A 14,650-nucleotide genomic window follows, 5' to 3' on the forward strand; every position below is an offset into this window, starting at 1 on the left:
AAATGGTTGTCTTGCTAAGATGGTGGTGTCCTTCCACTTGCACTGCATAGAAATTTATATAAATGAGAATTCTCTATTTAGAAAGGGGATGTTTATATCTTGAATTACCCATAGACAAAAAGTCTCTTGTGGTTTCAAAAAAGGAATACTAAACAGCATTTTGGTTCAGTCTGAGGACTCTGCACTGTCATCTATCTGCTGTGTGAGAACACAGGCTAAAGGCAGAATGTGTATTTGAAACTTTGCAGATTTCAGGAGGGTATGCCATAGGTAAGGCACTCAGCCAAATGGAGCAAGAGGCATAGCCATGCATAGACTAACCCACCAGCTAAGGAAAGGCCTTTGTCCTGCAATATCTCTTGCCTTATCACTCTTCCCACACTCTTCTGATCTGCAATATGTCAATACTAGCTGAGTGATGTTGCACTACAGTACTGCATTGAAAGGCATACTGCTGACGGAGGCCTTTCTCAAAAGCTGAATGCATAGCCTTTATAAATTGCTTCAAGATTTGGGCATTATCCTATTCTTTTGCTTGAAACAAAGGACAAGATGGTGCCTTCTGGTGCTAACTGGATTGATTTAATTGTACTTTTAAACACTGGAAAATTTAGTATGGTTCCTGAGAGGCAAAACAGGGCTCTGTGGCACATGGTTCCTCCACCTTGCAATTGCTTTCCATTCGCTTTATAAGTATATATACTTTATAAGTATATTTGCTTTATAAGGTAAGTATATCATTAAAAACTATCCTGATTTATACATGGCATTAAACTATGTCTCATGTTGGCTGGATTCCCAATTGTACAAAACCAGTAATGAGCAAAATTGCTAAAAAGTTACGTTAACTTCTGAGAAGCACAGGGTGTGTTTGTGTGATCTGGTAGATGTGCTTGAACATGGGACAAATCACAGAATATTTTTATTCTCGTTAATCGCGGGGTGGGGGGGAGAATGGCCATTTTGCTGAAGAATTTTAGCATTTTGATATGGCGATTGGCTGCAGACCTTTCTACCCTTGGCTAAACAAAGCTGCTATATTATAAATACAGGATGCGAACCTCACACTTAGCCACCACTGATGGCGTTACCTAGCCGGGTAAACGAAACGTCTGCAAGCAAATCCAGCAACCTCAAAAAACCACAAGGGGGACTCCACAGTTTAATCCCGAGATACATTATATTAACGTCTATTTGAGGGCAGAACCATTTCCCTCCTCCCCCCCACCCTCGCAAAACGGGAATCCGAAAGCTCGCTAACTCAAGAAGCCGCCGAACTTCAAGACAAGCGGGAACGCGCACGGGCGCGCGGTCTCAGACGCCTCGCTCAAACGTTCCACCTCCCCCTCCCCCCCCCCTCGCGCCCTTCCCGGCTCCTCCGCGCGCAGCGAGGCCTTGTCCATCCACCTCCTGTCAGCCAATCGCAACGCTTCCCCGCCGCCGGAAAAGAGGCGCGGCTTTTCTGGGGCGAGAGCGAGCCAACTCTGTTAATGCCGCTTTGGGCCTTCTTCCCAGCCTTGCTCCGCCCAGACGCTGCCAGAACCCGGCGCAGCCCGCTCGTCTTTTTTCCCTTTGCACCACCCTCCCTCCCCTTTTTCCCGGTCTTCGCCGCCTGCTTTTCTGCCCGCCTCCAAGACCTGTCTGTCCCCCCTCTTTTTTCTTTTCTTTTTTTTTTCCCGAGGGCGGCTTCTGCTTTCCCTTTCGCCGCCGCCACACCACTTTTGGGGTCGGTGCTCGCCATGACCTTGTTGACTGCCTACGGTAGCAGGGCGGCCGCGCGCCTCTTGGGAGCCAAGGTGAAGGGTGTTGGTTTTTTTCCCCCCCTCCCCCCCTTTCCCCCCCCTTCCCCTTTCCCCCCCCCCCTTCGTTCTGCTCCTTCCCTTTTTTTTCGGGGTGGGTGGGTGGGTGGATGATGGGTGGGGTGGCTGTTTCTGCGAGCGCCATAACCGGGCGCGGGGGAAAAGAGAGAGAGAGAGAGAGAGAGGGAAAAAAAAAAAAAGGGCTGCAAGCTGTCACCCCGCAGGGCGGTCTCTCCGCGTGGAAGTTCCCTTCCCCACGTCAAGCTTGCAAAGCAGCCGAAGTTGCGACTTTGGGCAAGGGTGTCTTGTCTCTATCTACCCCCACCACCACTTTGGGGGATGCATTGCCAGCCCTACGGACGCTTGCTTGGCATGCAATGTCCTTGGGTTGAGGCGGGCTATATATTCCCCCCACACACACACACACCCCTGCTCCCTCAGCGCTCTCTCTCTCTCTCCCTCCAGCAGCTGCCAGGAGGAGAGATTTAACGTTCAAACGTTCTTCCTCCTCACTCTTTTTATTCTCCTTTCTCGTCCTCACGAGACGTCGCCAAGAGATTATTTATTTTAAAAGCTTTTGGGGTGTGTGTGTGTGTGTGAGGGGGGGGGGTTGCTTCCAGAAACGGGAGGGAGGTTGGTAGTTGGGAGATCTGACGGGCTCCTAAAAGACAAACAAACAAGCAAGCCAGCCAACATCGTGAGGTAGCCCTTTTCTGTCCCACCCACTCCCCTCCTCAATATTGCGAAGTTTTGACTATCTTGGGGCCTTTATGGTATTTTTCAGGCCTTGGCGGGACGGCTCACCCTTTTTTTCCCCTCCCCTGCTCACGTGGCCTCTGAAAGGGAAGCTCTTCTGCCTCTCTGTCATGTTCAATTTATATACAATATTATATACTCGAATACAATTTTAAGTTGGTATTTAGGGGAAAGGTGCATGCTGGGTATATGCGTGTTCCTTTGTAAGGCTTGAAACCGATATGGCCAGACTGCTTGAACTGGTGGAAAGACAGCTTGGAAAATGTGTCTCTATTTCCCCCCTTTCTGATCTTCCTTCTATATTTGCAGAAATATTTTGCAGAAGCTGTCCGTTGGTAGATTGCTTGAAGGCAGTGAAGTCCATGGTTAAAATAAGCTTTTTTTTTGGGGGGGGGGTGTCAGTTTCTAGGGAGGGCCATAAAAAAAGGAAATACCGGTACATGAATTTTGTTTCAAACATAAAACACAGGATTTCATTCCCTAAATTATTTTGGCTTGTTTTAGACTGAATGCAGTTTGATGGAAACAAAAGCGGAAATGTTTTTACTGTTCTTTGTTTCAATGGAATAAAACACCTGAAACACTTCTTGATGTTATATCTATGGAAAGCAGTAGGATTCGGATTGAGCATTTGGGACTGTCAAAATCTGGATGGCTATTAGATAGCAGCAAAAAAAACCCACCCAGTTATAGGAGCTGAAAGAGTACCATCTGAACAACTTTCAACCCATGCCCGCAATAAAATAGCTGTTTAGAGTTGTATCTGGAAAAAAATCAAAAAATGCATATTTTGATTTGTACATAAACCACTTGAAACTAGCTGTTCCTTGTGCAAACTTAGTGTTGCATCTGAAGAGAGGGTTAGGCCTGTGCTTTTCCTTTGTATAGTTTGGAGTAGTAGTCTCTTTAAGTTAACCTCTTAACATCAGATTAATTATTGTTGCTGATTTCTTAATCTGACTTTGGTAATCAAATACCAAAGGAGCTGAGTTGCAATTTTTAAAAATGTAAAATATATTTAAATTTTAAATATATAATTGATATTATATCTTAATATAGTATAATAGGTAATAGTAATTTATGCAAACATGTTCTTGAAGATGGTAATTTTCCTCTTTGAACATCTTTTTGGTAATGTTCTCTTTTGGCATACAATCCCATTATCTGACTTTTACAGAAAGTTCAACAGCCTGTTTGCTCTTGTCTTGCCAGGGAGTCTGCCCACGATCTGTTTGTAGGGTAAACAGATTCTCTTTTTTTAATCTGGCCTCCAGACCTACTAAGTTTCCTAGCAAATAGATTCAAATGCTGATTCCAGAGCACTTATTTTTAGATTTATTTACCATTCCTGGTTTCCATCCTCCCCCTTGCTGTACTCAGCATTTTTTCTCCAAAACTTTAATCTGAGCCAATACTGGGTGGAAAGTAATGTGGTGCTTTCATGTACAAGAAACATGGATAGTGAAGATTAGGATGAAAGCTAAATAAACTGCAATTGTAATGACTTGCATAAACTGCTGATCTTTATGTTCTTAATTCCTTTATACGTTTGACTGCTGTTTTTTTTCTGTTTGGTTTATTTGTCTTTATATTTGTATATTTTATTATCTTCTGAGTAATTGCATTTCTACCACTTTTCAGTTTATTAGATGGAAGTTGGAAGTAGTATTGTCTAGGAATAGGATATGTAACATGTTCTTGGGCTCTACTGTAGAATTAGAAATTTCTATGAACATATGATTCTCTCTCCTATATTAGTTTTTATAAGGGGTAGCAGGTATTCCAGGTCCAGGAGCAAGAAACATTGTTAATAGCCTGAAGTTTAGATACCTAGCAGGATTCATCATACATGTTTTTCCAGAACCTTTGATACTTTGGTAAGTGCTTTCTTTGGAAACGTTCTTCCAACCTGCAACCTGTATCCTGTGGTTGTCAATACACTTGAGGTATTCCCTTTCTCTTACAGGTTCCCTCATTTTCTGTGCATATGTTGGAATATGCTCAAGAGCAAATGTATGGGAGGTTGACAAGAAAAGGAAGGATAGACTTGCACATCTACAAGAACATTATTTTTAGTGTGGCCTAATGGCTCCATGACCACAGACATTGTCTTGATAATTATTTAGAAGTGCCTATAAAGGATAATTAAATATCTTTGTGGGTGAAATGTATGGAATGACAGGGTTTTTTAATGTATTAGTTTCATTGTTAGGGAAACACATGTATTGGGACTCATTACATGTTTGGGAAAATGATGAAACCAGTGATTGGCTTCATGCCTGGTATATTCTATGTAAAGTGTGAATTTTTAAAGGTGGAAGCATGAATCCCTGGTGCTTAAGAATTTGGGAAAAGCTGTAATTATGATTGGACTATTGTGCAATTAGATTCAAATGTGATTTACTTGCCTATCCTACTATAATCAGTGGAACAGGTATCTGCCCACTTTCTATGCACAGAGAGGATATGTTGATTAGAAACTTAGCCTTGCCTAAATTTCTGTTAAAAGCATGTTGGGTATTTTTTAACTTCAGCCAAGTCTTTATTTCTGACATGTTCTGAAACTAAAGATGTGCGATTATATGCTGTTTTGCAGTTATAGATACAAATGTGTATTAAATGAGGAAAAGAGGGATAGCTACTAAAAGTAAAAAGAGGAAGGAAGTCCTAAATGTCAATGAAGTAAAAACTGTATTAATCAGGCTTACGCCATTTTGAATGGACACCTTTGCCAAGAGCATTATATAAAATAAGGAGAGAATATGAGTGGATGGATGGATGGATGGATGGATGGATGGATGGATGGATGGATGGATAGATATGCTTGTTATACAACAAGTAGGCCAAATCCAGAAATATTTATTTGTTGTTTGGAATGACTTAACATTAAAAAGCATTATAGAAGCATTAAAATGTATAGCTTGTTCAGTATTACCTAAACTTTGATTAAGACATGGAATCTCAAGAATGAATTAATACATATTCAAAAATAAAAGTAAAAATTGCAAAATTTTCACTCAGTAATCATTTAAAGATTTGCTATATGTTTAGCCAGTTAAATATACTTATATAACTTGTTTTAATTCTCAAAATGTAAAAAAGGGTTTTTTGATGCACATATATGCTTATGCTGACAAAAAATCTACTTGTTGGAATGGATTAATGAAACAAATTCAGCTTTACTTCCTTTACAACCTTTATTTGAAGTTAGGAACATATATTGTTGGTCCTAAGAAGTAAATTTTAATATTAGCTGATTCTTGAATTAGCCAAGCTTTGACCTCTGAAGTTTTCCAAGTTTAGTTTTTGTTGTATTTAAACCAAAACAAAGGCCCCCCTCCCCCCCTCCAAAACTGAAAGCAAATAACACTACACGGGTATGTTTTTTTAAATAAATAAATGCATTAAACGTATTTGACAGTCCTATTGTGTCAACTTCAAATAAGGAAAAGTGCTTGATTATATCTTGTAAGAGACTTTCCAAGCTGTTTAGATAATAGCTCTTTTCTCTTGTCGGGTTGGTTCAACAGCTTCGCTTTGTGTTGTTATATTAGTCTTGATCCATAGTGTTATTGGGGCCACTTTTACTCTTGGATACAGTTGAAAGCTGTAAAGAGAAAAGGAAGACTAATTGGCACGGCTGAACCTTAGTTTGAATTGGCATCCTCTTAATGAAAAGAACAAGAAGAGCCAGAGGTTCTTGCTTAACCAGTTGGGGAGGTTTTTTCCCTTAGTGAATTAACAGCCATGTTCAGATACATTGGTAAGATTGCATCATTCAGGTGCTGATAACCAGGTTAAAATGACACAGAGGCATTTGGCTGGCCTTGTCTCACCTTAATTGTACTCAGTGGTGCATTGGGTGTCAGCTCATGGTGCTAAATATTGAGGGTTGTATGGTTATTGGCATTTATTATGACAGTGTCCTCTAATGAGAGGGTCTGAAAATGGGAATAGTATTCTATTTTTCTGTAAATGTACATAACTTCAGTGTCAATATTAGGAAGCCAAGCAGATCAAGCCTGATAATCTTTAATTACTCCTGCTAGATTTGGGAAAAATAAAATTGCAGTTGCATGTCTCTGTTTGAGAGTCTCAGCATATCCTCTGTTCTGCTACCTGAGTAGATTTATGTAAGTATTCCATAAACACTTGACAAATAAAAAGTAGTCTTCTGTACAAAGAAAATATTGGCCTGGATGGGGTTCTTCATCTATTATTCCTGACCCTATTTAGAAGGACAGGATATGTGAGGACTTGATTGCCAAATCTTTTTGTTATATGTGTATATATGTTATGTATATATGTTAACGTAAATATATATGTTAATATATAGTATATGCTAGCATGTTTTTCCCTTCTAGACCTAAAAAAATTGGACCTCTGAAGGCCATTTTAACCAATGAATGCCTTCCTTCTTTGCATATATACTTAAGCTACAGCAAAGCTGCATATTAAAAAGCCAAATCCATGGGAAGGATTGGTTTAGAATTTGGAAATGCTTCTTTCACATGTACATGTTGGTGCTTGTTAATATATAATGACTGAAACATACAGTAAGTTTTAGGCTTGTATATGTGCACGTGGGTAAGTATGCGCTGATTCCATGAAATGCAGAATATGGACACAGGTTTGTTTCTTGGTCTCGCTGAAGCTCTGAGAGGTATATGAGCATGTGGCAAGTGTTGGCTGAAAGGTACAGATCAAACCAGACTTCTGGTTTGTTTGTTTACTTCTCAGCCTAACTTGTTGCCCTTGGATTTTCTAGTTGTCTCACATCTAAGCACTAAACAGGGCCAGTCCTGCTTGACTGATACCAAAGAAAATGAGGCCATCTAAATGCTGCTACCTACCTAGCATTTTGTGGAACAACATTGGAGGGAATGAAACCCAGATTTCTTCTGATAAGTGTAGCAAGCTCTATCATTGTGAGTAGCTCAGCTAATCTGTGCTTTCTGGAAATTAGGGCAAATTTTGTGCGGGATATAGTAATTACCTATATAAATGAAAGAATTTATTATTCCTTGGTTAGAGATAGCCTTGCTAGTGATCACTTGCAGTTACAACAGTGATGAAAAGGTAACTTTGTGATCAGACCTTGCATTTACGACCTTTGCAGGTCTGAAAAGCGAAGGAAGGTTGTAGTACAGTAAACTTAGTCATTGTTTGTTTATCAGGGGATCTCTGAACCTGTTAATGGTTGTCTAATAAAGAACATTTCTGTGCTAGGTACGAAGAAAGAAAGTTACAAATTTTGACAACCTGCTCAGTTTCCAGCATGGACATAGAACGTGTTTTCTCTTTCTCTTTTCTGTTAAACCTTTTCCTTGGTTCTGTTTGACTTAAAACTATATAAAATAAAAATATTGAATCAAGGTTGACTACATGGACACAAGCTTGCAGGGTTTTTTTTTTTTTGCCAACAAGACAAAAATGATTTCTGGATGCTATCTTTTAGGATGCTTGTTTTAAACTTTCCACTGTAGCTTGCAGTCCTGAAATTCCCTGGTGGTCTCTCACCCTAATAATAAACAAGCTTGGTTATACTGAGCTAAATGCACATAAGGCCTACTAGGTGCAACCATTGACTGGCAGTGCTTAAATACTAGGCTGCTATGTTGAAATGGAGAGCTAATAAGTGCTTTTATTGAAGTAGGTCAGTTGAGCCCTAGCTGGTCTGACAACAGATTTATCCATTAAACTTGCCCTCTCAAAGAAGTAAAATATATCCTAAAGCTGTATTGATATAGGTGGCAAACAAATTACATACATACATACATACATACATACATACATACATACATACATAGTGACCTGGGCTCACCATTGAAGTGTGTTTAGGCATTTTTTTGGTTTTCCTTTTATGCGTTTTGCATACATGAAGGCCTGAACCTGCAGAGCATGAAAAAAGGCTTTGGATTTTAAAAGGAAATCCTACTGTAATATAGGACACATTACAATGATGTTTACTGAAACCATATTATTTCTGTACTTCTTGCCCATGAAGTAAAAATTAGTTTGACATTAAACATCTAATCTGGTGAATACGGAAATAAGAGATCACGTAAACTAGTCTACTTATCCTCAACCCGATGAGTTCATGATACGTAGGGGCTGCAGCTCCTAAAATTTGCAGCTGGCATGCAAGTTGCTAATTTGCAGGAAAGCTAATACAATCAGTTGAAATTCCTGACTTCCTTATTAGATGATTGCTAAGGATTAAACAGAATCCTATAATAATTATTATGGTGCATATTTACATCACATAGAAACTTGATTTCATATGTTCCTCAGTAAAAGAAAAGTTTAATTGAAGAAATGAGAACAAGTCATTCTAGAATTCTTATTCATGGCTTTGGGGCAGGGTGGTTCTGAACTGTATGAGAAGCGCTAATGTGAGAAAGTTCAATAGCAGCGCCCCTTTAAGTCTTCTGTCTGCAGCAGGTTTTTTTTTTTGTTTTGTTTTTGTTATCACTGTCTAGGTCCTGGAATTTCTTCCTACTTCAAATGCATGATACTTTGTGCAGTGGTTTTCAGAATGCAACAGTGTGTGTGCTGTTTTGAGAGGCATATGAAATTGAGAGAGCAGGTGGAAGGAAGGTTGAATCCTGGAAAGTAGGTTTAGAATCTGTGCATTCTATATAAAAACAAAGCATTTTATGTTACTAACTTGATTGATTAATGAAGGACATTTGAAAAGAAAATTGTAGGTGTGCAACCACCAACCCTCCACAGTTCCATTGCTTTTGTTTCTATTACAAATTATATAATTTAGATTCCCTGTTAAGTCTATTAAGGTAAATTTCAATGTAACATATGTAGCTCAGAGTTGAAATGTGGAGTCCTTGGTACTCTCTGAGCATGGTTATTTGCTTGCAGATGTTTCATTACCCAACTAGATAATATCAGTGCTAGTGAGTGTGGGATTTTTATACAATAGCTTGTCCTGCCAGTGTTGGTGGGGGTGTGGTTTTCTCCATGGCAGTTCCTTGATTAAAATACTTTTTGTTTGATTGTGTTAATGTGCTTTTTGGCTGCTGAAGAAGATATATTCTGATCTTTTTGTTTCCTTCTTAGCTTAGCTTTTTTATTGTCCTTTGAGACTTTTGAGTCCCCCTTTTTATAATTCTATTGTCTCTTGTGATCTCTGAGTTTTGTCTTTTGCTCACAGATGTTTTATTACTCAACTGGGTAACGTCATCAGTGCCTAGTAGGGTAATGAAATGGTTCCAAGCAAACAGCTAAACTCAGAGCACCAAGAACTGCACAGTTCAAGCATAACTATACATACTCCCTTTTATTGGAACACCCAATATATATATCAATATAACATAGTTAAGGATTATTCCCATGCTTCCCTGAATCTTGGAATGTTGCTAACCTAAATGCTTTTCTCATTCTCTTCTCTTCTGCCCTGGATCAGATAAAGTATGAGAGGTATTGTAGATCTGAGAAACCTAGACATTCCACAGAGCATGCTAAGCTAAAACCAAACACAATCAAACAAAATACAAATAGTTTTCAAGTTACAACCATAATGGAGCCCAGAATTTCAGTCATAAATTGTTGCAGTTGTAAGTGGAGGCATCACATGATTGGATTTGATTTTATGATCACTTTTATGTTCATTATAAATGAATGGCTGTGGTCATTAAACAATTCACATGGTTGTTAAGCAAATCCCTTCTCCTGAATGGGCATTTTTTTGCTGGAAACCTGCAAAAATGTCACAAACTGCAATCATGACCATGGAATATTGCAGTTGGTTGTAAATGCAAGCTTGTTCCCAAGCATCCAAAACACTGTTGTGTAAATGTGGAGGTGACAGTCATAACTTTGAGGATGGATTGTAAGATTTTTTGAAGTTCATTGTAACTTTGAATGGTCAAGAACTACCTCTATAGAACATTGTATGGTCCAAACCATTGAGTCTTTTAAGTCGTCATTTTTAGTTAACTCTAGTGAAATATAAGAATGCAGCCATTGTGGCCCGGTTGACAAGTTATGGTAAGTTTAGGCTTGTATTAAACTTGAGAATAATGGTTAATAATTGACTTACCCAAAGTTGTACTGTGTAGTAGTACTTCATTCATATTTAGTTTGCTTTCCATATTTGTGAGCTGAAAGCCAAAAGACAATCTTAAAAAGAAACGGGGGGATTTATAATACAATACAGCCAACATGTTTTGAACCTTAAGAGCTTTATTTGATAAATTTTGTAACAAAGAATGACTCTTTTTTTTCCATAACAGAAAGTACAGACAGAAGATTTCTTTTAATTTTTATTTGTTTTTTAACTGCCCCAACCAGCTGTAGAAATTGCACTCTACTATTACAAAATATGAATGGGGCAATAAATGGACAGGAAAAAAAGGTGATGTTATGAAAGAAAAGCAGTGCAAATGTTGAAGTGGTTAGAAGCCACTTTTAACATTTGGGGGCACATGCAGCTGGTGCCTACTAACATATTGTTTGCATGATAGGTCCTACTAGGTTTTAGTTCTCTGCTTTGCGGCCAGTTGCATAGGAGCTAAAAGTCATCCAAATGGACACAGCAAATTATTTATACTAGTAACAGGAACACATAACTACCATTTTCATTCCAGAAATGTAAATAACTCGCAAGGCTGTTTTTGAATTATATAGTTGGCTTAGATTCAGTTCAGTAATACAAAATGACAATTTCATTATGTAGGTAGTCCTAGACCTATGACCATAATTGAGCCTGGAAATACAGCCATAAGTCATGGCAGTTTTAAACGGGTCACCATGTGACCACATCTGATTTTACAGCCTTGTTGACAGCAGTAGTTAGTCAAACAGCGTGTTCATTAAGTGACCTCCATAGCTGTTATGTGAGCCCGGGTTCCCCAATGGACATTTTTTACCCGAAGCCAAAACAAAATGCTGGAAAGGGGGGGAAATGCCAGAAATCACACCCATGTGATCATGAGACTCTGTAAATAGCTATAAATGAGAGCTGGTGGCTAAGCACCCAAAATGCAATTATGTGACCGTGGGGGCAGGGGGGATTAGAATTTTGAAAATGGTTAAAAGAAGCTCTGGGGTGGTGTGTTGTAACTTTGAACAGTCACTAAATGAGCAGTCATTAAACAAGGTCTACTTGTGCTTACATTATGGTTGGTCACACAGCCAGGTGTTTTAAACTGGATTTGGCATTTTTGAATCCTTTCCAAGGACTTGGGATAGGCAGACGTTATCTAAGGATGTTAAAGATACCGGCGTAGGATGTGAGCTGTTCCAAGCAGAGCTGCTTTTTGCAACTGACTGACTGATTTTGTCAATGCTGATGGTGTTCAAGTGGTGCTCCTCCAAATGTTTTGGAATTGTGCCCAATATTACTATTGGTAATATCTTTGTTTTCTTTTGCTACAGTAGTTGTATTGTAGTTGTATTTCTATTTGCAAATCTTTATATTTTGTGATTTTCTTCACTTCTTTTTTTTCTATTCTTTGGTCTCCAGGTATTGCAGTTTATTATTATTATAATACCGTCCATTATATTTTTCAGCTATTTATATATACAAGCTAACTTTTTATAACTCTGCACAAAATGAATTGCTTTATAATATCATTGCTCGTAATATATGTCTTAATGTGCCCAAATTATAGCTTCTTAACTGCTTCCTAGCTTTCTTTTGTCTTGAACATCAGTAGGTTACATTCAAACAATATCTGATACAATCCAAATAATTACAGATTTACAGGGTAATTGCATATCTAGATTTTTGGAAAGATTTTTGATTCTTCAAGGACACGGTGACGTCCTCAGGTTGTGATCTCCATGTTCCCTCTTAATACCTTTATTGAGTTACACAAACAGAAAAAGCATCTAAATTGCTAACCCGCCTAGCCCACCTGTCCAAATACCTGCAGTAATAACTCACAGCTCAAAATAATAAAAAAAAATAGAAATTTTTCTAAATCTGACTAAATTCCAAAGCCTTTAGGATTTTGTAAATATTAATTTGAAACACTGAATATGTAAACACCTACAAAATGCTAGTGTAGGGTTTATAATAAAGTATAGCCCTGGAGGTATATCTAAATTATTTTTATATTCCATACCTTAATACAGAGTTAAATACTATGATGGAATAATTGCAGTGGTACTGTTCCTGATTTTCCAAATGGTGGCCTCGAATTGCACGGTTCTGGGGCTCCTTCCTGTCCCAGAAGGCAGGCTGCAGGGTGGCCAAAAGGGCAGAGATGGGGCTACTATAGATAGTCTCTTTGGCTTGGGACTAGGAAGGACCTAGCTGGGAATGGCTTGGATTGAGAAGGGTCCTTGGCTATCGACAGGTGGAATTTGGTTAACAACAGCAATAGGATTGGGATTTTTTAATTTAGTTATTAAATTTATTTGCCGTGTATGCTAGAGATGGGGAGGCCTGGAAAAAAAATGGAAAAATTGGAGAAAAAAAACAGTTTTTTTTCCTGTTTTTTTCCAAACGGCTTTGGAAAAAAACCCTGTTTTTTCCCCAATTTTTCCGTTTTTTTCTCTAGGCCTTCCCATCTCACTTTGAAGAGATGCTAGGTGGCTTACAGCATAAAAACATTAAAACTTAACAACAAATATTCCTAACCCAATAAAATGACAATACTATCAAAGTAAAATTGTGGTCATTTAATTTAATTTAATTAATCATATTTCTATGCCGCCCAACTCCCAAGGGACTCTGGGCGGCTTACAACAGAAATAATACAAACAGAGAACATAAAAATTAAAAAAAAAACATTATAAAAGCATTTTAAAAACATTAAAAACACATGCACACCATCCATGCCTGGATCTCACAAAATTGAACAGCGAGATCAACGGCCCCAGGCCTGCCAGAAAAGCCAGGTCTTCACTGCTTTCCGGAAGGCCAATAGGGTGGGGGTAGTCCGGACCTCGGGAGGTAACTGGTTCCAGAGAGCTGGGGCAGCCACAGAGAAGGCCCTCCCCCGTGGGCCCGCCAGCCGGCATTGTTTAGCTGATGGGACCCGGAGGAGACCAACTCTGTAGGATCTTACCGGTCGTGGTAGAAGGCGGTCTCGAAGATAGCCTGGCCCTGAGCCATGTAGGGCTTTAAAGGTAATAACCAACACCTTGAATTGTGCCCGGAGACCAATAGGGAGCCAGTGCAGCTCGCAGAGAATTGGTGTAATGTGGGTGTACCTAGGTGCACCCACGATAGCTCGCGCAGCTGCATTCTGGACCAACTGTAGTCTCCAAACACTCTTCAAGGATAGCCCCATGTAGAGCGCGTTGCAATAATCTAACTATAAGTCATAAAATAAGGAAAGAGGGAACCAACTACACAGGGGATGTGGTGGGGGTTTCTCTAAATCCATCAACCACATCCGGTGTGATGTTTCTCATTTGGGGCCCGAAGCCATCTGGCAGAACCAGGTCTTGTGAAAGATCAGAAATGAGGGAACTGATCTCATCTCCGGGTAAGATGTTCCGAAAGTCAGAAACCATGATAAAGGAGGCTCTCCTCCTGGACCCTGCCAGCCGAAATTCCTTGAATGATGGGATCTGCAGTATGCCCCCTCTAGTTGGCACGGATGGGGCGGACCAGTCTCAGTGGAATAAGACTCTTCCTCAAGTAACATGGACCCATGCCATGCAGAGCTTTAGAAGTGATAACCAGCACCTTGAGTTGTATCCGAAAGCAAACTGGCAATCAGTGCAGCTCACAAGAGTGTCAGGATTGCCAGGTGTTGTGATTAGGTAAAATTGCACTTGTTGAGGACCATCTATATGAAGATAATTCAAATATTGGTAGGAAATTCAATCACTTGCCCATAAAAATGATTTGAAATAACCGTATTTTGTGTATCATCCAATTAATATTGTTTTTCTACAACCTTCCTTTGGGAGGTGTCCCAGGATATTTCTCTTAAGTCCAGAGTAAAGAAGAAATAAAAGTTGCTTAGATACAGCTCTAGGAACCATACCACTTGTCCTTAAGCCTCCTCCAGTTGTTTGAGCAGCGACTGAGATTTTTTTCTTCCTCTTTCTGATCTGCTCTAGGAGTAAAACAGCTTTCTGGTGCAAACTAAAGCTAAGCTACACTGCTGTTTTTT

The 14,650-nt window shown here is 39.4% G+C and overlaps 1 protein-coding gene across 1 annotated transcript in view; it reads left to right on the top strand.

The window, feature by feature from the left end:
• Positions 1–1,280: 1,280 nt before the first annotated feature.
• CS (citrate synthase) overlaps positions 1,281–14,650 on the top strand; it is a 37,906-nt gene continuing 24,536 nt past the window's right edge. Inside the window, exon 1 of the mRNA XM_034412355.3 lies at positions 1,281–1,796. Coding sequence (XP_034268246.2) covers positions 1,491–1,796 — 306 coding nt within the window. The 5' untranslated portion in view covers positions 1,281–1,490. The remainder of the gene's footprint in view (positions 1,797–14,650) is intronic.

Source organism: Pantherophis guttatus, chromosome 2 (genome assembly GCF_059756535.1).
Source record: "Pantherophis guttatus breed Tessera chromosome 2, ASM5975653v1, whole genome shotgun sequence".
In the NCBI taxonomy this organism is placed as follows: domain Eukaryota; kingdom Metazoa; phylum Chordata; class Lepidosauria; order Squamata; family Colubridae; genus Pantherophis; species Pantherophis guttatus.